Here is a 23,055-nt window from a genome sequence, read left to right as displayed (position 1 = left end):
GGATCGGAGAAGAGGATCCCCACGCCATATAATTGTCAAAATGACCAATGTGGAAGCCAAGCAGAGAATCTTAAAGGCAACAAAAACAAAGGGCCAACTGACATTCAGAGGCAAACCAATTAGAATCACTCCAGACTTCCCAAACCAAGTCATGAGAGCCAGAAGGGCTTGGAGTAACATATTCCAAACTCTGAAAGAAAACAACTTCCAGCCAAAAATTTCCTATCCAGCAAAACTTTCTATCAAATTAGATGGAGAAATAAGAAGCTTCCATGACAAACAGAAACTGAAGGAATTTATGTCTTCAAAACCAGCGCTAGAGAAAATACTCAAAGAGATTAACTACAAAGAAGAAATAGGTAACACTCACCAGAACCAGAGAAACAAGAGTTTCCATCCAACAGACAACTAAGATTGGTTATCTGTGGAGATTCATTATTTATGTTAGTCTTTTACCTATCTCTAAATGGTATTGTTTGCCTTTATTGTTGTTAATTTTTAGGATTTCTAGTTGGAATATTAATATACCTTCAGATATAGCATTTGGAAATATTTTATCCAATACTATTAGTAACTTTTAACTCTGTTTACATTGTCTTTGGATATACAATATTTTATTTTATTTTTTAGGGAGTCTGTATACTCCTCTGTTGCCTGTGCCATTGAAATCATATCCAAGAAATCACTGCCAATTTCAATGTTGTGAGGTTTTATGACCCAGATTTTCTCCTAAAAGTTTATAGTCTTAAGATTTATATTTAGGTCTTTTATCTAGTTTGAGTTAATACTTGTATATGGGATTAGGTAAAGGTCCAATTTTATTCCTTTCCATGTAATTATTATTTTTCAACAATATTTAGTTAAAAGATTATTATTTCCACCACCAAATGTTCGTGGAAACCTTGTCAAAAATAACTTGACAATATAGGGAAGAATTTAGCTCTAGGCTTGTATTTAACTCCAATGGTCTATATATCTGCCTTTAGAACAGTACTACACTGTTTCAATTATTGTAGCTTTATATGGTTTGAAATCAGAAAATATATATCTGCTAGCTTTGTTCTTTTTCAAGATCGTTTTGGGTATCTAGAATTCATATTCCATATTAGGATAGATTTTTTTCTGAAAAATAAATATATAAATATATGATAGTTTCACCTAAAAAAACAGAAAAAAATATGCTCTAGTAAGAAAGAAAGCAAAAAGAAATATTGAAATGCTATCTTTAAATCATCAAACGCTTGGTATCAGACAAATGAAACTGTTATGTGAGATTATCATTTTTAATTTTGGATAAATTGCTATAATACTAGATGTCAACCACTAAGCCAAGCATGGGAAGGAGGGATGGGGAGAGAATGGGGTGGGGATCGGGTGGGGGCTGACTGGGCGATGTGTGCATGTATGTCTACAAAAGTTTGTATCCCACTATGATGTATGAATACAGTGCACCAATAAAATAAAATTAAAAAAAAAATAAAAATAAAAATAAAAAAAGTGCCAAGCATGGTGGCACATGCCTGTAATCCTAGTACTTGGAGCGCAGGTACAAGGTCAGCTTCTGCGTATGTGTAATGGCGTGTTAGACCTTGTTTCAAAATAGAAAACACAAAGGGCTACCTTGGAGGTAGAGGGCCCCTAATTTCAACCCCCAGTACCACAAAAAAAAAGGAAGGAAGGAAGGAAGAAAGGATGTGCAGCTGGAGACAGGACACAGAGGTATGTGCCTGTCATCCCAGTGACCCTGGAGGCAGAGGAGGGAGGATCACAAGTTTGAGGCCAGCCTGGGCAGATGAGTGAGATACTGCCTCGAAATAAAAAGGAATGTGAGTTCAATCTCCAGCAACACACACACACACACACACACACACACACACACACACACACACCCGCTCTGGGGTGAGAGGAGTCCCCTAGGAGTTCAGGAGCACGTCCTGCCATCCCTGTTGGCTGGGCACCCTAGTCATCACTAGGACACCCGCTGAGGCGCAACCCCTGGCGAGGAGGCCAGACCTGCCCTGGGTTCGCTCATCTGTCGGGGAAGCTGTCAGTTTCCATGACTGAGAAGCTGTCAGGAGCAGGAACAAGAAAAAGCAGCCGAGGCCTGCCTGTTTCCTGTCACCACGCCACCCTCATGCGGAGCACGTCACCACAGTGGGCTCCGCGGCCCGGGGAGAAGCTTCCCCGCTCTTGAGATGGAGGCCGAGGCGCGAGGCGGGTGCAGGTGGAGCCAGGCTGGACCTGGGTCTTTGGATCTCTTGGGCCCGTTGCACCACGCTGCTCCCTCACCTCCTTGACCCCCCCCCAAATGCTACGCTAGGGCACAGGGAGGTTGCTGGCCCATTGCACAGACGAAAACCCCAAGGTCTGAGGAGTGAGGTAAACCTCAGCACCACAGGCAAGTAGAGGAGAGTGGGCGGCTGGGCAGGCTGGACAGGAGAGAGGCCAGGCCCTGACCTGCCGCCCTGAGGGGCACTGGGGAGCCTCAGGGTCCCGGAGGTTGGTGAGGGTCCCATGGGGAATGTGGCGTGCATCTCCACGGGGAAAGACAAGCACAGGGCACTGGGCAGCCATGCCAGGCAGGCGATGGTGCGGGGTGAGGGCGTTTCTCCCTCTGTCTCCCCTCCGTGTCTTCCTTAAGGGTCGCAGAACCAGTGTGGGGGGCAGGCCAGGGTGGGGCTCTTTGATCTAGAAAAGCAAAGACTGAGGCCAAGAGGGGATCCACCTGCCAGCCCAGCCGCCCCCAAGGCCACCTTGAACTCAGCGGGGCCACCTTGAACTCAGCGATGGCCTTTTCAGAGGTGGCTCAGGGCCACCAACCCCCACCCCCACACAGTTCATGAAAGCTTCGAAAGAGATTGTAAAACAATACTTTGTTTGGTTTTGTGCGTATTTAAAAGGACAGCCTCTGCCCAGTGGCTCCAAGGCCCTGGTTAACCAACCAAAAGAAGAGAGTCCCCTGGTTAGTTATGTGACAGGAGATTCAGTGCAGCAGCAAAGTCTGGGCCCTTGTCTCCTCCCCTCCTTCCCCTCCTCCTCTTTCTCCTCCTCCCTCTCCTCCTCCTCCTCCTCCTTTTCCTCCTCCAAGGCTGCTCCTGGAGGTGGCAGGGACCTGTGGCCTGTTATTAGAGAACTTCTTGGCTGTAAGGGACACGAAAGTCTTCAAATGCTGCGCCCCTCCTCGGGCCAAGGTAAATGTGAGCTCAGTCCCTCTGTGCCTGGAGTGAGCTTTCCATCACCAGTAGTAAACAAGGAAATCCACAGGGCCACTCTACGGAAAAGGAGGCCTCAAATGGGGCGCTGTAGAGAACCTCCTATCCTGAGAGCCTCTCTCTGCTCAGGCCCTGGAGCTCTGGGCTCACCGTCCATACCTCAGGCTGAATCCAGCCCCCCCATCCTCCCCGATTGAAGTCAGCCTCAACATTCAGGGCGGAGAGGCTCCCGGTCTCCTAGGTCCGGCGCCTAGGTAGGGGGAGCTCTTCTGCCCGCCTCCTTTGGGCCTCTGTCTTGGTGCTCTCTACCCTAGGTCGCACCATCCTGACAGCAGCCACAGTCAACCTGTTGGTCCTGCTCAGATGGCGCCAGCTGCAGCCCCTCCTTGTGGCCCCGAGCCCGTGGGCGCCAAGGCCAGGCCATCACAGTCTCAGCCGGCCCTAAGCCCCGGTCTCCACAATACACTTGAGGAACATGGTGTCATCCTTCACGTAGGCGTGCTTGGGCGAGTGCAGCCGGCTGAGGGGGAAGAAGAGCGGGCAGCCGCTGGCCACGTTGGTCTCACTCTGAGGCCGCTGGAAGGAGGCCGAGCTCAGGTCGGGCCGGAAGGCGTCGATGGCGTGCTCACGGTTGTTCTGGTCCAGCAGCATGAAGGTGACCTGTGTGCGGCCCAGGGGCAGGTGGGATTAGGCCTGGGCAGCAGCCCCGAGGCTCAGGGACCCAGTGAGTGGCTGGGGGGCTCCCTGCATTGCCTATTTGCCCCCTTCCCCGACTCTTAGCTCAGTTTCACTAGGAGTCACAGCAACATAAGACCGCACCTGGGGCGTGGCCTGACCTTGGTAAACCGTGTTCCAAGTGGGCGCAGGGCTGTCCTAAGGTTAGCAGCAGCTGTCAGCCCAGCAAGCAGGCTGAGGGGCATTATGCCACAGTCAACTTTACCTGGGTCTTGGGGCTAAAGGTGGGATCGATCACTAACAAGCAGGCTAGCCTCAGGGTCCCAAATGTGCTCTCTGGCTTGGAAATTTCTCATTCAACTACAGCCGGGCCCTCCTGGGACCAGACAGAGGGGCAGAGTCAGGCAGGCCTTCTACTTGGGGGCTGTCACACAATGCTTTGAGACCTGCAGTCCACTTCTGGTATGCACAGAGCAGACATATGTGTCCTGAAGAAGCCAATGATGTAAACGTGACGCAAGCCCTCTTCCCCGGCACTGGCCCCAGTGCTGGCCAGGAACTGAAACTGCTTCCCATCTCCTCCCGATGCCATTCTTCAACTTGGCTAAACATTAGAATTTCCAGGGGAGGCCTAAAAGTCCTGATGCTCTGGCCTGAACACTTACTGCTACTTATAGAGCTAAGCTTTGGCCACTGGTGTTTTTTAAATGTCCCCAGTATCTCTGAGAACCACTGCCTCATGACCTACCCAGGCCCACCTGGCCTGCCCCAACTGCCCATTCCCCACCCCAGCTGGGGTCTGTCATCCTGAGCTAGCCCCCTCACTTGGTGCTGCTCCCCAGATCCCCCCATCCTCCTTGAAAATTGTTAATAAACTTTATTATTATTATTATTATTATTATTATTATTATTGTAATAGGGATGGAACCCAGGGACATTGTACCTCTGAGCTACACCCCCAGCCCTATTTTTTTGTCTTTTTACTTTTGAAACAGGGTCTCACAGAGTTGCAAAGGGCCTCACTAAGTAGCTGAGGCTGTCCACAAACTGCCATCCTCCAGTCTCCACCTCCCAAGCGCGGGGATTACAAGCGTGCGCCACCACGCCCGGCATTAGACTTTATTTTTTAAAGTAGTTTTAGGTTCACAACCAAATTGAGAGAAAATGCAGATTTTGCAGTCTCCTGTCCTCTCTACGCACCTCCTCATGTCAACATCTGGCGCCTGATGTTACCACATCTCTTACCCAAGTCCATGGCTTACGTTGGGGTTCACCCTTGGTGCCGTACATCCTGTGGGTTCTGAGAAATGACTAAGGACGTGTGCTCACCATTAAAGAATCCTACAGAAGAATTTCACTGCCCTTAAAGTCTTCTGTGCTCCACCCTTTCCCTTCCCCCTAGAAACCACAGATCTTTTTACTGTCTCCAAAGCCTTCCTTTTTCAGAATGACATGTGACTGAAATCATGATATGTGTGATTGGCTTTTCAGACTGGCTTCTTTTACTTAGTAATAAGTGTGTACAGTTCTACGTCTTTTCAATGGCTTCTTTTTTAGCACTGAATAATATTTCATCATCTGGTTATACCACAGTTCATCTATTCGGCTATTGAAGGACATTGTAATTGCTTCCAAGTTTGGGCAGTTATGTATAAAGGTGCTATAAACATCCATGTGCAGGTTTTGGGGTGGATATATGTTTTCAGCTCCTCTGGAAAATACCAAGGAATGTGACTGCTGGGATGTATGGTAAGGGCATGTCCAGTTTTGTTAAGAAACTACCAAATTCTTTTCCAAAGCAGCTGTACCGTGTTGTGTTGAATCCCCCCAGCTATGGACCAGAGCTCTTGTTTCTCCGTGTCCTCGCCAGCGTGCGGTGTTGTGTGTTCTGGGTTTGGGGCATTTCCATGGGGTACAGTGTTATCCGCCTCCTTTCTTTCTTATGGAAGTCCTGCCGGCTCAGCATCTTCTCCAGAAAGCCTTCCTTCGCCCCACTTGTGAACTCCATTTCTACCAGCCCTTTGGGAGGGCCCTGATCCTGATATATTAGCTCCCGGGCTCAGGGAGCTGGAGGGCGCCTTAGCTACTGGATCTGAACTCGGCTTCTTGTTTTATTAAAAAGAAGACACTGATCATGCAGGGAATGGCCAGGTCATACGGCCGGCTCCTGGCTAAACCCGGACTAGGACTCAGGTTCCCAGACTTCCCTCCCTCTCCATCATCCCGGGAGCCCATACCTTGTTCCGGAAAGGCCACGGCAGCAGGGCGTCGTACTCCCCCCTCATGATTACGATGAAGAGCGACAGGTGGGTCCTCTTGCCTGTGCCGTCGCCGTTCAGGTACAGCCGCAAGCACAGCTTATAGCCATACTTGGCGGTGTAGAAAGCTGCAGTGTGGAGCCAGAGTCAGCAGAGCCTGCAGGCGGCTGCAGGTGCTGGGCTTTGCAGAAGAGGAGACCAGGTCGCTGCAGTTGGGCGCGCCCACGGTCCCGGCTCAGAACGGCTGGGTCAGAGCCCGGCTTCTTCAGCATGAGTGTGTCAATATGAGATGGGATCTTGGACATCACCGGCCCAGTGGTTATCCCCGACCTTCCCATCACAGACACGGGACCTCCCTCAGTGTTCTGATTCAGGGATGCTGGGCAAGTCCCAATAATTCACATGTGTAACAATTTCTCTGGAGATGTTGGTACTGCTGGGCCTGGGAGCCCACTTTGAAAACCACGGCTTTCACTGACCCACATTTTCATCTGAGAACTGAGCCCAGGAAGGGAAGTGGCCGGTCACGGTCAGGATTAGAGGCCAGTCCTGCCACCCGCAGCACTGGTCCTTTCTGCTGCCCCAGGCCCACAGTTGAGCTTCCTTGGAGTCTGGGGCGAGCAGGGAAGCTAATAGTTTTGCAGCCACCCATGGCCAAGACCCCTGTGGGCGGATGGTCCCTGGTGCCTGAGCACAGGAGCATACAGGCGGGAAGGGGTGGGTGGGGGTTGGGGTCAGGCTGGCCGTCTGACTCATCTCTGCCTGTTGAGTGTTGGGACCGGAAGCTAGAGGCGCTGTTCACACTTCCCCTCTTTGGAAAGAATGGAGAAGGAAAAGTCTACAGGGCCACCCTCACAGAAGGGACAATCTTGGGGCCCAGCCCTGCTGTGGGTGTGGGCAGACTCCACCACCTTGCTGGGTGCCACCTCTGGGGCTGCTCAGAGCGCTCACAAACAGGAGATGTGCAGCTCAGACAAGTGCAGGCCCTAAACCCCGACACATCCTTCATGCCCTCCCCCCACCCCTGGACACGGGTGAGTGATGCGAGCTCCACAGCTGGCCACCATGTGGGCTTGCCTGGGGACCAGCCTTCCTGGGCCTCAGTTTACTCATCCGCAACTGTCGAAGCGACACTTGTTGAGGCTTCAAGACTCAGGCTCAGTGGCGGCCCAGTCTCCAGTGCACTGTGCCATTTAAAAGGAGCCGCAGCCATAGATACACATGTACAGGCATGGTATACACAGAAATGCGCATTGTTATTTTTGGGGGGAGTACTAGGGACTGAGTCCAGGGGCATTCTGCCTCTGAGCTATATCCTTAGCCTTTTCTTATTTTTTCTGTTTTCTTTTGAAACAGGGTCCTGCTAAGTCACCATATACAGGCCTAGGACCTGTGATCCTCCTGTCCCGGCCTCCTGAGTACTGGGATTATGGGTGTGCACCACCACTCTCAGCTAAAGTGGATAACTCTTATTCCTATTTACATGAGGGCAATGACATTCCGAGTGGAGAACGGGTCTGGCCAGGGCCCAGCACCCACTGCTGGTGTGGCTGGGGGCCTCAGGTCAGATCACGACTCACCCACAGCACCCCGGGTCCCACCCAGCTGTTGGCTGTAGAGGCCTGGATGGACCTGGCCTAACTGAACCCAGGCGCTGTCTCAGAGTTGACAGTTCTCACTGCTGGTCTCCTGGCCCTGCGGGCCCGGCCTCCCCACCTGCTCCCTGCACCCTCCAGGTGTTACCTGGGGAGAAGAGGCTGATGGTCCTGCCACAGGCTGACTCGTGGCACCGCCTGTTGACATTGGTGATCTTCCACAGGAAGGTACCATCGAAGGACGCCTCCTCCATGAGGCGCAGGCTCTGTTCCAGCTTGCCCAGGGCCTGGTCTTTCTGAGCCAGAGTCTGCTGCAACTCCACCACCTGCAAGGAAGCCCGTTCAGCCAGGACATCAGAACCCAGCCTGGGGATGAGATGGGCATGCAGGACAAGGAGATGGATCTGCCCAGCTATGTGTTCCTGACCATGCCTCACCCAGGTGTGCACACACCTGTGCTTGCACGTGCTGCCCCTGCCAGGAATTTTCCTTCCTTTTCTACTGGCCAACTCCTATTCATCCATCAGGAACCCAGCTCATATGGCCCTTCTTGGGGGAAGCCTCCAGCCACTGCTGCTGAGCCCTTTATGATGGTTTTTGAGATACATTTTTCTGCCTTTCTTGCCCTCTGGTCTCCACTACGGGCTGGGTCCAGGCTCATTTTATTTCTGTGTCCAGATACCTGTGTCCATAGGTACCTGGCCTGAAAGAGAATAGCTATAAAGTTTGTTGGCGAGATGAAGACATGGTCGCTGCCTCAGGGGTCCCACGTTTTAAATTGGGGAGAGGTGCATAAATAAAGGCTTGAGTCAGCCAGTGCCTGGCCCTTCTAGGAGGTTTCTCCAATGAAATTTGAAGAACACAACTTTCATCTCGGGTGTTCTCAGGTAAGGGGAGCCGGGAATGGGAGTGAGGGTCCTTAAGGAACAATTCACCCTTGAGTTCACTGGTAAGTTGAGGTCCTCAGAAAGAAAGTGACTTGCTCAGACCCACTCAGCAAGTTACCAGTGGATCTAAAACTAGAATCCAGGTCCCCGTCAGTAAGAGACAAAAGCAACATTAGCATATAACTGGCTGTGGTAGGGCAAGTCTAAGCTCTGGAATAAAGGAGGGGACCTTCTGATGGACCAAGAACTGTTAGCCAAGTGGATTATTTGGAGTCCATCTGGGGCACACTCCAAGCACACAGACTCCTTACAGCCAGATGTTTTGAGGACAACACAAGACAACATGTTGGGAAGAATGGCACAGGCGCTGGACCGCCGTTCTCAAGATGGAAATGGAGCATGTTTACTGACCATCCATCTCTGAAGAGCCACCGTGGGGACTCCGAGGCAGATTTGTTTGGTGGAACCTAAGGGGGCGGGGCTAGGAAGGTTGCAGAGGAGACACAGAGACGGGGGTTTAGTTTAGTAGGAAGAACTTTCTAGTAGTGAAAAATGTCCAGCAAAGCCAGGCGTAGTGGCGCACGCTGTAATCCCAGCACTCGGGAGGCTGAGACAGGAGGATCACGGTTCGCAGACAGCCTCAGCTACTACTTAGTGAGGCCCTTTGCAAATCAGTGAGACCCTGTTTCAAAATAAAGAATAAAAAAATAGGCCTGGGGGTGTCACTTGGAGGTAGAATGCCCCTGGGCTCCATCCCCAGTACTGCAAAAAAAAAAAAAAAAAAAAAAAAAATGTCTAGCAATGAATTGACCTGCCCAGAAAGGAGGATCCTGAAGGTCAAGGGAACTCAGGCACTGGCTCTGGGGTGGGGCTTGACTGGATTAGAGCTTCTGACCCAGGCAAGGCTCTTCCTGGAAGCCCCGGGGACACAGGGAGCTAGGTTTTGGTGGGAACCCAGCCACTCTGAGCAAGACGAATGATTAGGAAAGAGGCTGGTGAACAGCCGTGGGGAGAGAGGGGGCAGTGGGGCTGATCTCACCTTCTGTTCCAAGCTCAGGATGTGCTCGCGGTCCAGCTGGCTCTGGTGGATGGAGGCGGCCAGGATCATCTGGGAGCCTTCCACCTCCTTATTGAGGACCGCCACAATGTTCTCAAACACGCGCAGCTTCTCCTGCAGCTCGGCTAGCAGCTTTTCCTTCATGAAGTGCTGCAGGGCCAGCTCCTCCTGGCTCTTGGAGCAGGGGTCCCGGTAGCAGTCCACCTCCAGGTCTCCAGCCACCTCCACGGCTGCTTGCAACTGCAGGTCTGACAAGTTCTGCTCCAGGGCCGTGGGCCCAGCCTCCAGGCCAGAGCCCAGCTGGGTCTTCCAGTGCTGCAGGAGCTCCAGCAGCAGGTTCAGGTGGCAGGCTTGGGAGGCAGCTTCATGCTCCTGCATGGACTGGGGGCTCCCCTGCAGAGAGAGAGGGGTCACTGGTGAAAAGAGAGTTGGGTGGAGGAGCCAGGAGCAGTGGCGAGTCCTAGCATCAGAGGCCACCAAGGAGCCGGGTGTGATGACACACGCCTGTAATTCCAATACTCAGGAAGCTGAGATAGAAAGATTGCAGGTTTGAGGTCAGCCGCAGCAGCATAGTGAGACCCTCAGAAACCTACTGAGTCTGTGTTTCAAGAACAAAAAATAAAAAGGGCTGGGGATGTAGCTCAGTGGTAGAACACCCAGCACCATAAAGGGAAGAAAAAAAAAAACACAAAACAGGCCACCAAGGAAAGTCAGACCTGTTCCCCAACAGAATAAGTGGCTCCCTGTATAGTGGAAGGGACTTGGGAGGACCCTGGCGTCAGACATGCCCGCAGTGAGCTGTGCCTTCTGACTCCCCTCCCCCTAGTTGTGATTCAGGACCATGGAGAGAGGCACGGGGGCATTTTAATGACCCAGGCCCAGGCTTAGGTAAGGCATTGAGAACTTCCCTAAGTACTAGAAGACTTAATAGTGGGATTTCTTGCTTGGAAAGTCATTAGTATAAGGCATATTAGAGGAGCAGCCCAAGGGCCGGAGAGGGGAGACCCGGATGTCTAGTCAAAGGAGACTAGACAAATCTCCTTTCTTGCTCCCAGATGCTTACCTTGAAGGAACAGCCAGCGCCTGAAAAGGGGCACACAACTCCAGCCTCTGTCACCTTGGGGGCGACCTGGAAATGATAACCATGTCACTGGGGATCCTTGTGGCCACCCCGCAGGGCTCTCTGCAAAGCTCCAGGATCCAGCAGGGCGGGAGTCGGGCTAGGCATGGAGCTTTGCACATGCTGTTCCCTCTGCGTGGACAACTCCTCCCCACCCTTTGAGCTGTAGCTCTCTTATGACCTTCCTACGAAACAGGACCAGGGCCCCTGCTGTCATCCTGAGCAGCGCTGCTACTACTCCTATCAGGACACCTGCCACGCGGCTCTGTAACCTCTATTCACTATGGCTGCCACCAGTCTGGGAGCAAATATTGAACGGATACTGCATGCGAGGTGACGCATGAAAAGATAGCGTCGCCCATCATCAGAGAAATGTAAGTTACAACCACAACAGAATGCCATTCTCCACTTGCTAGAGCAGGTAAAATTAAAAAGAGGGACCATAATCAAGTGTTGGTGAGGGCGGGAGGCAGCACACGCTCTCCTGTGTTGCTGGTGGGGTGCACAACGGTTCAAACACTGTAGGAGAATCTGTAGAAGCCTTTTATAAAGTTAAGGCATCCCCCTAAAAGAACTTGTAAGCTGTACTTACACAGTCCCCATACAACCCACACTCTACTGCTGGGGATTTCTCCAAGAGAAATTCCAATATCTGTCCACACTGAGAAGTGTGTATGAGTGTTCAGAGTGGCTTAACTCATTGCAGATGCACACTGCGTGCAATTCAGATGTGATCAGGTGGTGAATGGATAAACTGTGGTACGTCCATTCAGAACCCACTCAGCAGTCAAATGGAGTTAAGTACTAATAGACGCAATAGCATGACTAACCTTTCTTGAAAACATTTTGCTAAATGGAAGAAATCAAACACAAAAGATTACATACTCTATGAATCCATTTTTCAAAAAAAATTTTTTTTGGGTGGTACTGGGGTTCCTGGAAGCCCTTCTACCTCGGGGCTACACTCCCAAACCTATTTCATAACTTTTTATTTGGAAACAGGGTCTCTTAAGCCAGTGCGGCTGGCTTTGAACCTGCACGATCCTCCTGTCTCTGCCTCCCAAGCACGGGGATTACAAGCATGCACCACCACGCCCGGCTCAAAATTTTTTAAGTACTGGGGGATTGTGTCCTGGGATTCTCTACCAATAAACTACACACTCAACCATTATTATTGTTATTGTTTTTATTATTATCATTATTATTTGTAGTAGTAGTAGTATTTATTATTAGGGTTTTGCTAAATTACCCAGGGTGGCCTCAACCTTATGGTCTACCTGCCCCAGCCTTCTGAGTAGGTGGGATTACCAGCATGCACCATCACACCCAGCTCCATGATTCCATTCTTAAGAGATTCTAGATGAGGCAATACTATAGAGATAGCAAGTATATCAGCCCTGTGGGTAGGAGGTTTTTCCAGAGCAGCTTTTTCCAGAGCAGAAACATTTGCCATCCTGACTGTAGTAGTGGTCACACATTTATTACTTTAACCAAGAGTCCTCAAGCTGTACTCTTAAAAAGAGGGAATTTTATTGCATGCAAATCATAATATTGGTTTTACAAACACTTCGTTATTTTGTTTTGGAAGAAGGATCTGGTAGGGCGAAGGGAAAGGGGATTTGGATTGGGCTGAAAAGAGGCAAAGCCACTCCTCTCTAAAAGTAAAATAAGCAGAAAGCTTAATGAACACAGTTGTCTTGGGACACAGAGCGCAGCCCGGCAGAGGCCCACCCCCGCCTCACCCCACTGCCCTAGGCTTCTGGGACAAGTTGTTCCCAACAAAAAATAGAAAACAGATGTTTCACGAGAGGACGGGCAGAGGGCGGCTTTGGCAGGAGACAGCCTGGCTCTGGGGAGTCTGTGTGACAAAGCCTCTCTGGACAGGTAGCTTTGGATGATAACGTGGGAGCCTTATGGGGGTTGGGGGACACTTGGGGTCCGGGAAAATGGACCCGAGGGACCTCTCTGGTCAAGCAACTTCTACACATCTGCAACTCAAATCCTCTGCAGCTCTGAGGGCCAGTGCTTGAAGTAAGAAGCATCAGAGGGCACAGAGGTGGAAGTGGCCACGTTGGCAGAGGCCTCCAGGCTCCCCCTGCCTGGAGCTGCGGCGTCTCCGGCAGTGGCGCCTTCCTGTGTTGTGTGAATGTAAAAACCTGCTGCGGGGGGAGATGTCCCACGGATGTCTGTGTCGTCCTTACTATGATGTGTGCACAGGCTGGGCTGTGACCAGCCTTGAATGCGGATGTGGTCAGGCTGGAGTGGCTGGAGAGGCCTTCTGGGGCTCAGCCATTGGTCTGGTCTTGTCGGTAGTCACTCACCCCTTAGAGTTTATAGGGCAGGGGCTCTGGAGCCAGCCCGTCAAGGTTTGAAGCCCATTTCTGTCAATTCAAATACTAGCTGGGTAGCCCTGAAAGAGTCATTAAGTTTCCCCATGGGCGAAATGGGGATAGTGGTACCACCTTTTAGAGTTATTGTGAAGCTCATATGAGATAATACCTGCAGCTGCCAGTATTAGTTACCTATTGTTGTTGCCACAAAATCCTATAAACATAACGGTTTATTTTTTATTTGTTATTTATTTATTTTTGGTGGTACTGGGGTTCCTGGAAGCCCTTCTGCCTCTGGGCTACGCTCCCAGACCCATTTTATACTTTTTTAAAAATTTGGAAACAGGGTCTCTTAAGCCAGCACGCTGGCTTCAAACCTGCGCGATCCTCCTGTCTCTGCCTCCCAAGTGCGGGGATTACAAGCGTGCGCCACCACGCCCGGCAACATAACGGTTTAAACAACACAGATTTGTTAACATACAGACCCTGCTCCAGGAGTCCTAGCGTCAAGGTGTTAGCAGGGCCCTGTTCTCTCTGGAGCCTGAAGGGACAATCTGTTTCCTTCTTTTTCTAGCTCCTGGCAGCTACCTGCCTCCCTTGGCCTGGGGTCCCTCACTCCACCTCCCCAGCTAGCGTGCAGCATCTTCCATGTCTTGCTGACGCTCTGTCTTCCCCTTATAAGGACTCTTGTGATTTTACTGTGTTCGCACACATGCTTCAGGTCCCATCTCAAGATCTTGCATTTAATCACATCTACAGAGTCTCTTTTGCCATGTTATAGGCACAGTGTGTTCCTGCTGACTCACATATTGAAATTCTGTGTGTGTGTGTGTGTGTGTGTGTGTGTGTGTGTGTGTGTGTGTGTTATTGGAAATGGAACCCAGAGGCTTTCTACCTCCGGGCTATACTCCCAGACCTTTTTTATATTTTATTTGGAAACAGGGTCTCACTAAGTTGCTGAAAGCCTCACTGAGTAGCTGAGGCTGGCTTCGAACCCGTGCGATCCTCTTGTTTCAGCCTCCCAAGCGCGGGGATAACAAGCGTGCGCCACCACGCCCGGCCACATATTGAAATTCTAAGCCCATCTCAGAGCTAGGAGCTGGGTACAGTGGTGCGTGCCTGCAATCCCAGTATTTAGGAGGCCGAGTACTTAGGAGGATTGCAGGTCTGAGGCTAGTCTCAGCAATGTAGCGAACTGCACAGTGACTTAGTGAAACCTTATCCAAAAAAAAAAAAACTATAAAAGAGAGAGAGAGAGAGAGAGAGAGAGAGAGAGAGAGAGAGAGAGAGAGAGAGAAAGGATTTAGAGTGTAGGTCAGAGGTAGAACACCCCTGAGTTCAATCTCCAGTACCAAAATATAAAAAAAAATAAATTTAAAAGTTGAGGACAGGACCTCTAAAGAGCTTCAGTTAAAATGATGTCACAATGGGTGGGTTCTAATTTAATATGACTTGTGTCCTCCCAAGAAGAAGAAATTTGGACAAAGGAGACTATATGAAGACAGGAAAAAGATGGCATCTGCAAACCCGAGAGAAAGGCCTTGGAAGAAACCAGCTCTGCCAGACTTACAGTCTCTAGAACTCAGAGGAAACAAATTTTCGTTGTTTGCACTACCTCGTTGGTAGTGTAACTTAGTTTTGGCAGGCCTGGCAAATGAATGCAGCCTCGTTACGTAACACATTGAGGTGTTCTGAGCAACGAGCTCCCTGTCTTTGGAAGCACCTAAAGCCATGTAACAGGAATCCAGCGCAGCACAGAAACTGGACTAGAAAGCTTAAACTCCCATCATTTTTGGATTCTAGAAAACGTTATGGCATTCTTGTGAGCCACTGATGCTGGCTTTGACCTTCCTGAGTGGGTCCCACAGGGAAGAGAGTGGGAAACAATCCAGTTTGTGCGGCTGGGCAAACAGGATTGACCTTTTTTTTTTTTTGTTCCTTTTGCCACTGGTTTGTCTCCTGTTTTTCTTCAGGAAGATCATTCCAGGCAAGAACCAAGTGGCCGACTAGGTCAACATCAACGCTGTAGTAGCGCTTCTCACCTTAGGTAGCTCTGGGCCCATTGGGGAGAACGGAATCTAATGAAGTCAGGGGAGGAGGACAAAGAGACAGACCGGTGGCACTGGGAGTCTGCGAGGACCGGCACCTTTGGGTTTTATTCTTCTGATTTCTGGCCCAGCCTCTCCAGTCTGCCTCCATTTCCCAGGCTACCTCAGATGCACCAATTTAGGATGACCACATATGCAAAGTGCTGGCTTCTAGCCAGCTGCTTTTCTTTGGTCAAAAGTCCCCCCAAAGCCCGGGCGTGGTGGCGCACGCTTGTAATCCCAGCATTCCGGAGGCTGAGACTGGAGGATCGTGGTTCGTAAACAGCTTCAGCTACTTAGTGAGGCCCTCCGCAACTTAGTGAGACCTTTTTTCAAAATAAAGAATAAAAAATAGGGCAGGGGGTATAGCTCGGAGGTTGAATGCCCCTGGGTTCCATCCCCAGACCCACAAAAAAGTCCCCCAAAACCCAGGTGTGGTGGCGCATGCTTGTAATCCCAGCATTCAGGAGGCTGAGATGGGAGGATCGCAGTTTGTGGACACCTCAGCTACTACTTAGTGAGGACCTTTGCAACTCAGTTCAGTGAGACCTTGTTTCAAAACAAAGAATAAAATATAGGGCTGGGGATATAACTCAGAGGCAGAATGTCCCTGGGTTCCATCCCCAGTACCGCAAAAAAAGTCCCCCAAAGTTCCCATCATCTGGCAGGAGTCAGAAGAGTCCCCAGTTTTTCCACCACGTGCCTTTGTGCAGGTGATCAGACCACTGACTTGCCCAGCCCCTCTTGTCCCTGGGGGCGCAGTGCCAGCTGTATCAGGTGGTGAGGCTAGTGAGGGAGAGGGGCTGACAGGTTTGCCTGCATCAAGAGGCTCCTGCCCCTACACACAGCAGCGTCCTCTCCCACCTCCCAGCCTGTTGGAACGCCTGTAAGTCCATCATAAAAGTCACTGCTTTTGGCTTAAGACAGCATGTTTTGACCATGCCCTGCAGGTCAGAGGCAGAGTCTGTCAGGGGCAGGAACAGGAGAAAGGAATGGGGTACCTAACAGATGGGGCTCCTGGCTCTCTTCTAGCAGAAAGCTTCTATTTATATTAGATTTTTACTTTGACAAAAGTGAAAAAAATTAAAACCATTGGATGAAGACATAGTAAATATACTTTATCTACAACATCTAAAAGCTATACAGTGATTGTGTATTGATGTTGTTAAGAGCAAAGAATACATCACGTCGGAAACAGTGGCCCTGGAGCACGCAGCAGGCAGGGTCCGAGAGTGCGCAGTCCACCCTCCCAAGCCATGCATGCTGGGAGCTGTTCCCATGGCACAGCAGGTCACAAGCACTGCCAAGCAGGGCGGCTCCGAGGTCCTTAAATGGATCTGTGTACGGGATTAACTCTTAATGCACGGCAGAGTGTCAGATTCTAAGAATAGGCACTTGATCCTTGTTACGGTTCTCGAGGGCCTGCAGGTGGGGTGGGGGCTGCTGAGAAAGGGAAGGGAAAGCCCTTCCCACCCACCCAAACCAGCCAGGAGGAGGGAGAAGGAGGCTCCCCTGATGCCTCTGGTTCAGCAGGTGGGAGGAAGCGCTGCCTGGCAGCCATGGTCAGTATCCTGCACATCACAGAGAGGCCGTGCGGAACCAACTTATCATCTCCTTTATAGAGGGAGACAAAGAGCCTGGGATTTTCCTGTGGCCGTGCAGTGAATTATACAAAACTACCTCTGAGGCCGGGCGTGGTGGCACACGCTTATAATCCCCGCGCTTGGGAGGCAGAGACAGGAGGATCGCGCTGGTTCGGAGCCAGCCTCGCTGGCTTAAGAGACCCTGTTTCCAAATATAAAAAAATATAAAATAGGTCTGGGAGTGTAGCCCGGCGGTTAGAAGGGCTTCCAGGAACCCCAGTACCACCAAAAACAAACAAACAAACAAACAAACAAAACAAAACTACCTCTGGATGCCAGGCTCCTGATATGGGGGACACTGCTGTTGCCAGAGGGGAGCTTTGGTTGAAATCAGCCAGATGTCTGTCATTGTGGGGACAGTGGCCGAGCAGCGAGACCCTGGTCCTTGGGGAGCTTTGGCACTGAGATTCCCCGTGCATCTTGGGCCCTACACTGGGGGTTAGAATCTGAGCAGTGATTCCTACATGTACGGGTTCATGGGCCCATACACATTTTTATATATTTTTTTTTAAGTTGGAAAATTAACCTAAGGATTGCCATCTTTTTACTGTTCCTAGTATAATAATACAAAGGCTTTACCACAAATTCTATCATCTACTATCACACCATTTTGTTTCTACAAAGTGATACGTGGGAAGGACATCTTGAAGCTTAAAGAAAGAAGAGTGAAGTTGATTCTATAAATGAAAATAATTTAGCTTCATAAGAAGTTCACTTATTTTCATCATGTTTTAAAATCTTAACGGGTGGGATGTGGGAACATCAGGGTTAGGCAGATACCCAACGAGGGCCCTTCCAGCTCAGGTGGGACAGAGTTCTAAACTGGTGTCTGAGAGTGGCTTGTTGGGCCCTCACACTTCCAAAGGCGTCTCTTACTTCTAGAAGACAGCTTGGCAGAACTAAAGAGGGAGCTGATCACAGTCTATCTCTGCAAAACTAGGAGCTAGCTGTTTGGTTTGTTTTTGTAAAGGGCCAGAGAGTAAATATTTTGAGTTTCAAAGGGTCTGTTACAAGCACTCAACTCTGCTGGGAGATAGACACCACATAAACAAACGAGTGTGGCATGTATCAAGAAAACTTTATTTATGGGCACAGTAATTTGAATTTCATATACTTTTCATGTGTCCCCAAAATACTTTTGGCTTTTTTCTTTCTTTTTTTTTTTCTTTTTGGTGGTACTGGGGATGGAACCTTTCTACCTCTGGGCTATACTCCCAGACCTATTTTATATTTTATTTGGAAACAGGGTCTCTTAAGCCAGCGCGGCTGGCTTCAAACCTGCGCGATCCTCCCGTCTCTGCCTCCCAAGCGCGGGGATTACAAGCATGCGCCACCATGCTCGGCTTGACTTTTTTTCAATCATTTTAAAATATAAAAGCCATTCTTAGTTTGTGGGCTGGACAGATAAACAGGTGGCGGGCTACATTTGCTACAAGAACCACAGTTTGTGGACACGTGGTCTAGACAGTGGTTCTCACTCGAAATTTGTCAGAGACCAATTGGGTGGCTTTGGGCAAAAGGCTTCACCACTGTGAAAGTCAGACTCCTCACCACTTAGAAAGTGAATCTGGTCCACGCCCAAGGCAAAGGAGGGAGGCGCCTGCCAGTCAGTTGCCTAGACCTGGATCAATCAAAAAAGTGACAACTTTCCCAGTTGTAACAACATACCTTCTCCTGCGGCGGAAGGCCTCCCGGGCTTTCAGAGTGGATGCCCTTGGCTCTGCATTTGAGGCAGATCTGATCCTCACGGTTCCTGGGGAGACATGAACAAGTTCCCCCTGAGGCGAGACACTCACTCCCTGGCACCACCCACTCTTCCGACAACCCCCAAAGCCTGGGCCTTGCCCAGCGTGGTAGCTGATGCCTGCGACCCCACAGGTCACAATCCCGGAGCCCCTGTTCCCAAACCGCAAAAGTGCAGGGCATTGGAGTTTTTCTGTAGTTGGCAGTGAGCTTCTTTGGCAACCAAACCCGACGTGATCTGGCCTTTACTCGTCTTGCCTCGGGGGAATATTTGTAAATTTCGCCGCAGAAACACTGAAGCGCTCAACAGAGGCTGCGGCCACGTTGCAGCTGTGAGAATTACATCATGTGCTGGCTTATTTTCTAAAAAACCTGACAAAGTTTCCTTCCGACCCTAGGGGTTCAGGCAAGGGATTGTGGACGTGTAACTCTATTTGTTCTTCTCAGCATCTTCTGTTTGGTTTTGACTTCTTTTTGGTAATGACAGGTGATCATGGTCTATGAGAAAAGCAGGGGCCTCTGATACCTTCGAGCCTAGAGGTTTAAGACAGGGTCAGGTTGGCTGGGGGAAACATGGGTGCCCGTGTTTTTTTGTTTTATTATTTATTTATTTATTTATTTATTTATTTATTTATTTATTTGCAGTACTGAGGATGTAATCCAGGGATCTTCTATCTCCAAGCTACACCCCCAGTCCTATTTTTTATCCTTTCTTTTGAAACGGTCTCACTGATTCGCAAAGGGCCTCACTAAGTAGCTGAGGCTGTCTTCAAACCACAATCCTCCTGCCTTAGCCTCCCAAATGCTGAGATTACAAGCGTGCACCACCACACCTGGTTCTGTATTTGTGTTTTTACAAAGCTCCTAAGCCATCCGACCCACAGTAAATGCTACTGACCCAACCCATTTTCTAGATGAAGAAACTGAGGCCCAGAGGCCTGTGGATGGGCCAAGGTAGAGAGAGTCCAGAGCAGAGCAGGCCTGAGGCCCTTCAGGCTGAGTCCCGGCCCCGCTCGAACCAGCCCTTTCTTCCTTCTCTGCTAGGTTTGGAGGATTGGAGAGGGGAGCCCAGAGACCTACAACATAAGCCCCAGCAGAACCAGAGCAGCAGCTTGACGGGAAAGGAAGAGGCCCTGGCTCCTCTAGCACCACCCTGGCCTTTCCTGCCCTCTCCCACGCTCCTCCCCTCCGTCACCACATCTGAACTTCTCACTTGCCCGATTCAGTTTTCCCGCCTCCTTAAGCTGTAAAGCCCCAAAGTGGTAAAACCCAAAAGGTCATACTTGTGGCCCATGATCATTTAAGGGCACATTCGCCAGGAAACTGACCCAGGCCTGTCTCTCTAGAAGGCCTTCCTGTCCTCATCTGTAAAATGGGATAGTAATAGTACCCACCTCTGTAGGCTGTTCAGAGGATATCAAATAGGAAAGAGTACTCGGCACACAGAAGATGCATAATAGTTGCTTAAGGCTGGATGATGATGTTACTACTGATGACACGCATTTCCATGTTATTTACATTTTAATTGCAAATATCTACACGAATATATTATTTTGTTTTGTTTTGTTCTGTTCTTGGTCCCGGGGAAATGAACCCAGATGCATTCTACCTCTAAGCTATACTCCCAGCCCTTTTTTCTTTTTGTATTTTTTATTTTGAAAGAGGGTCTTACTAGGTTGCTGAAGGCTTCCCTACAAGGCCGAGGCTGGCCTTGAACTTGGAGACTTCCTGTCTCAGCCTCCCAAGTACTGAGATTACTGGCGTGTACCACCATGCCCAGCTCATAAATATACTTTTTTTTTTTTTTAAACGGTACTGGGAATGGAACCCAGAGGCCTCTACCTCCAGGCTATACTCTCAGACCTATTTTTGTATTTTTATTTGGAAACAGGGTCTCACTAAGTTGCTGAGAGTCTCACTAAGTAACTGAGGCTGGCTTCGAACCTGTGCGATTCTCTTGTCTCAGCCTCCCAAGTATTGAGATTACGAGTGTGCACCATCAATAAATTTTTATCTCTATACCCTTGTCCCCATGAAAAGGACTCCCAGTCCACAATTTAACATCACTAACCAAGGCGGGGGGGATTATATTTACTATGATAAGAACTTTTTTGAATATTATTCACTGGGCCTTGTAACAATTCTTCCAGGCAGGAAACAGCATCACAGACAAGAGAGCTGAGACTCCGAGACACCAGCAGTGTGCACCAGGCTGCACAGTAAGCAAGTAGCCAAGCTGGGCCTAAGGGATCTCCTTTGGCAGAAGATGAGTACTGTGGGATGGACACCTTTCTGTGTCCATCTTTCTGTGGTTACTTCCCCCAAATGCACCAGAGGAGCAGCATCAGGGAAAGTAGGGTGGAAACTGAGGCCCAGAGAGGAGAAGCCCTCTGCTCAAAGTTCCTGGCTCCTCTTGGCCTCACCTCCTGCCGGGATCCCTCCCCGGCACCTGCTTCCCGCCCACCCCTTGCTCCTGTCCCCTCACCTTGGGTTTTCAGAGAGACAGGCTGTGCAGCAGTGGGCCTTGGGCTCTGATGGGTCCTGGCAGACAGTGGGAGGGCACCCAAAGGGAAACTCGTTCTCATCAGGGGCCGGGCGAGGGCTGTTGGCCAAGCTGGAGGTCATCTCGGGGTCCCAGGCTAACCACAGGGCCTGTCGGCGCTGCTCCAGAACAGCAGGAACAGCCCCGTGGACTCTGTGGGGAGAGGAGACGTGGGCTCTGGCCCGAGCCACCCTCTCTCGTGAGCAGGAGTCTCTGGTGACTTTATCTTCTCCTCTCTGGCTTGTGTGGTTCAACGTCACAGCTGAGTCACAGCAGGGATGGGGCAGGAATTACCCTCTGCAGTGAAAAAAATCCCCTGGATGGTGACTGCAGGCCTTAGGAGTGTCCAGTCATTTTTTTTTTTTTTTTTAGAGTGAGAAAGAGTCAGAGAAAAAGCAGTGTGTCACAGGCAGAGTTCCCATCCGAGAAACACAGGCTACTCCCCGCTTCCACCTCCTCCTGTCCGGGGTGGGAGGTGCATCGGTAGCAGCCACAGCTGGCCCCTGGGGGCATCCCCTGGGACCTCAGAGCAGTGCATCCTCAGCAGAGAGGGGGGGGGGTGCTCACCTTCTGGTGGAAATCCCCAGGGTCCCAGAAGCTGGTCCAAAAATTCAAGTTCTAAGTCCGTGAGCTCCTCCCTGTCCAAAATGGCTGGGTGAGTTCAGGTAAAAGGGACTTGGTTACCCCATCTGTAGAAAAGCGAGTGGCAACAGGTGGTCAGTCTCTGGGCCCTGCAATTCTGGAACCCTATGACAGAGGCGACCGGAGGTGGCAGGAAGGGGCCCAGTGACCCCACCCTGCCTGCGGCATTCCGCATTAGTCATGAAGGTGACACATGCAGCCCCCCCCCCCCTTGAAGCCCAAGCGGGGCCCCCTCTCCACAGCACCACTCAGGAAGTCATAGATGGCGACACGACTGGGTCGGGCGCCACCACTTCCCTGCCTGAGAACAAAGCACTGCACACACACAAGACCGCCCGGGGGAGCTGGGCTCAGCAGCCCAGTGGGACGGAGAGCCACACGGGGGACGGGGGAACTGTGGGAACCAGGGCTCCTGGCCAGGCGCCTGGGTACTGAGTGGGCAACTTTCCCTCCAGTCTTCCCAGTGAGCTGCTGGGATCCGCGGCCATACACAGGCGCAGAGAAGCAAGAGTCGTGCTCTGAAGTGGAGAGGTGGCAACGTGGGCCATAGGCAGGGCCTCGGGGTGCCGGGTTCTGTGTTCTCCCATCAACCACAGAGGAAACTGTTGTTGACAAGGCAGTTTGGTGGAGCTTGGGAGCCCGGGAAGGTGAGAACATTCAGCTCGTCTCCTGACCCGTGCACATCTTTACCCAGCTGAGTTGCAACAGGGGCTTTGCAGACAGTGGTTTCAAATCTTGGGCTTTGAGGTCAGATAGATCTGAGTTGGGATTCTGGGGATAAAGGTCCTGGGACAAGGTCCTTAACGTCTCCGAACCTCAGCTCCTGTATCACTCAACCTCTGCGATGACCAAATGAGAATGTAGGGTGAAACTGGGGCGTGGTTCATGGCCCGAGTGACTCGACATCTTACTCAGATGATGGCTACAGCCCGCGGCTCCTCAAAACCAGGGAAGAGAATTATAATATCAAATTACATTTGCAAAGTGTTTTCACACCTATAAACCTAATCTGAGCCTCCTAAGAGAGCAGAGCAGGTTGGATGTTGCCATGTGACCCTGGATAAACTCAGCTGCCTACCTTCCCTGGAACCATCCCAGGGCTTCCAGGGCTGTTGGCAAAGAGGTCACTGCCTCCTATGGCGGCATAAACCAGGGCCTCCACCCCGGCCTGCGCCTGCTCGGCCCTCTCAGCAAACCACAGGGAGGCCCACTTTAAGACTACCAGAAATGCAGCTGCATGCGTACCTCAACAGGCGCCCTCCCT

General features: G+C 50.6%; 1 protein-coding gene across 1 annotated transcript; it reads right to left on the bottom strand.

Annotated features, from left to right (window-relative positions):
• Positions 1 to 3,653: 3,653 nt before the first annotated feature.
• TRAF1 (TNF receptor associated factor 1) lies at positions 3,654 to 21,232 on the bottom strand (the record flags this gene model as incomplete). The annotated part of the gene is made up of 7 exons (XM_080709625.1): positions 3,654 to 3,872; positions 6,125 to 6,273; positions 7,889 to 8,066; positions 9,667 to 10,077; positions 10,748 to 10,813; positions 18,533 to 18,617; positions 21,093 to 21,232. The coding sequence occupies 7 exons, from the start codon at positions 21,230 to 21,232 to the stop codon at positions 3,654 to 3,656; spliced, it is 1,248 nt and encodes a 415-aa protein (XP_080565751.1).
• Positions 21,233 to 23,055: the final 1,823 nt, after the last annotated feature.

This window comes from Muscardinus avellanarius (assembly GCF_963383645.1).
Source record: "Muscardinus avellanarius genome assembly, chromosome: 13".
NCBI lineage: Eukaryota > Metazoa > Chordata > Mammalia > Rodentia > Gliridae > Muscardinus > Muscardinus avellanarius.
This window is presented reverse-complemented; position numbering and strand designations above follow the sequence as displayed.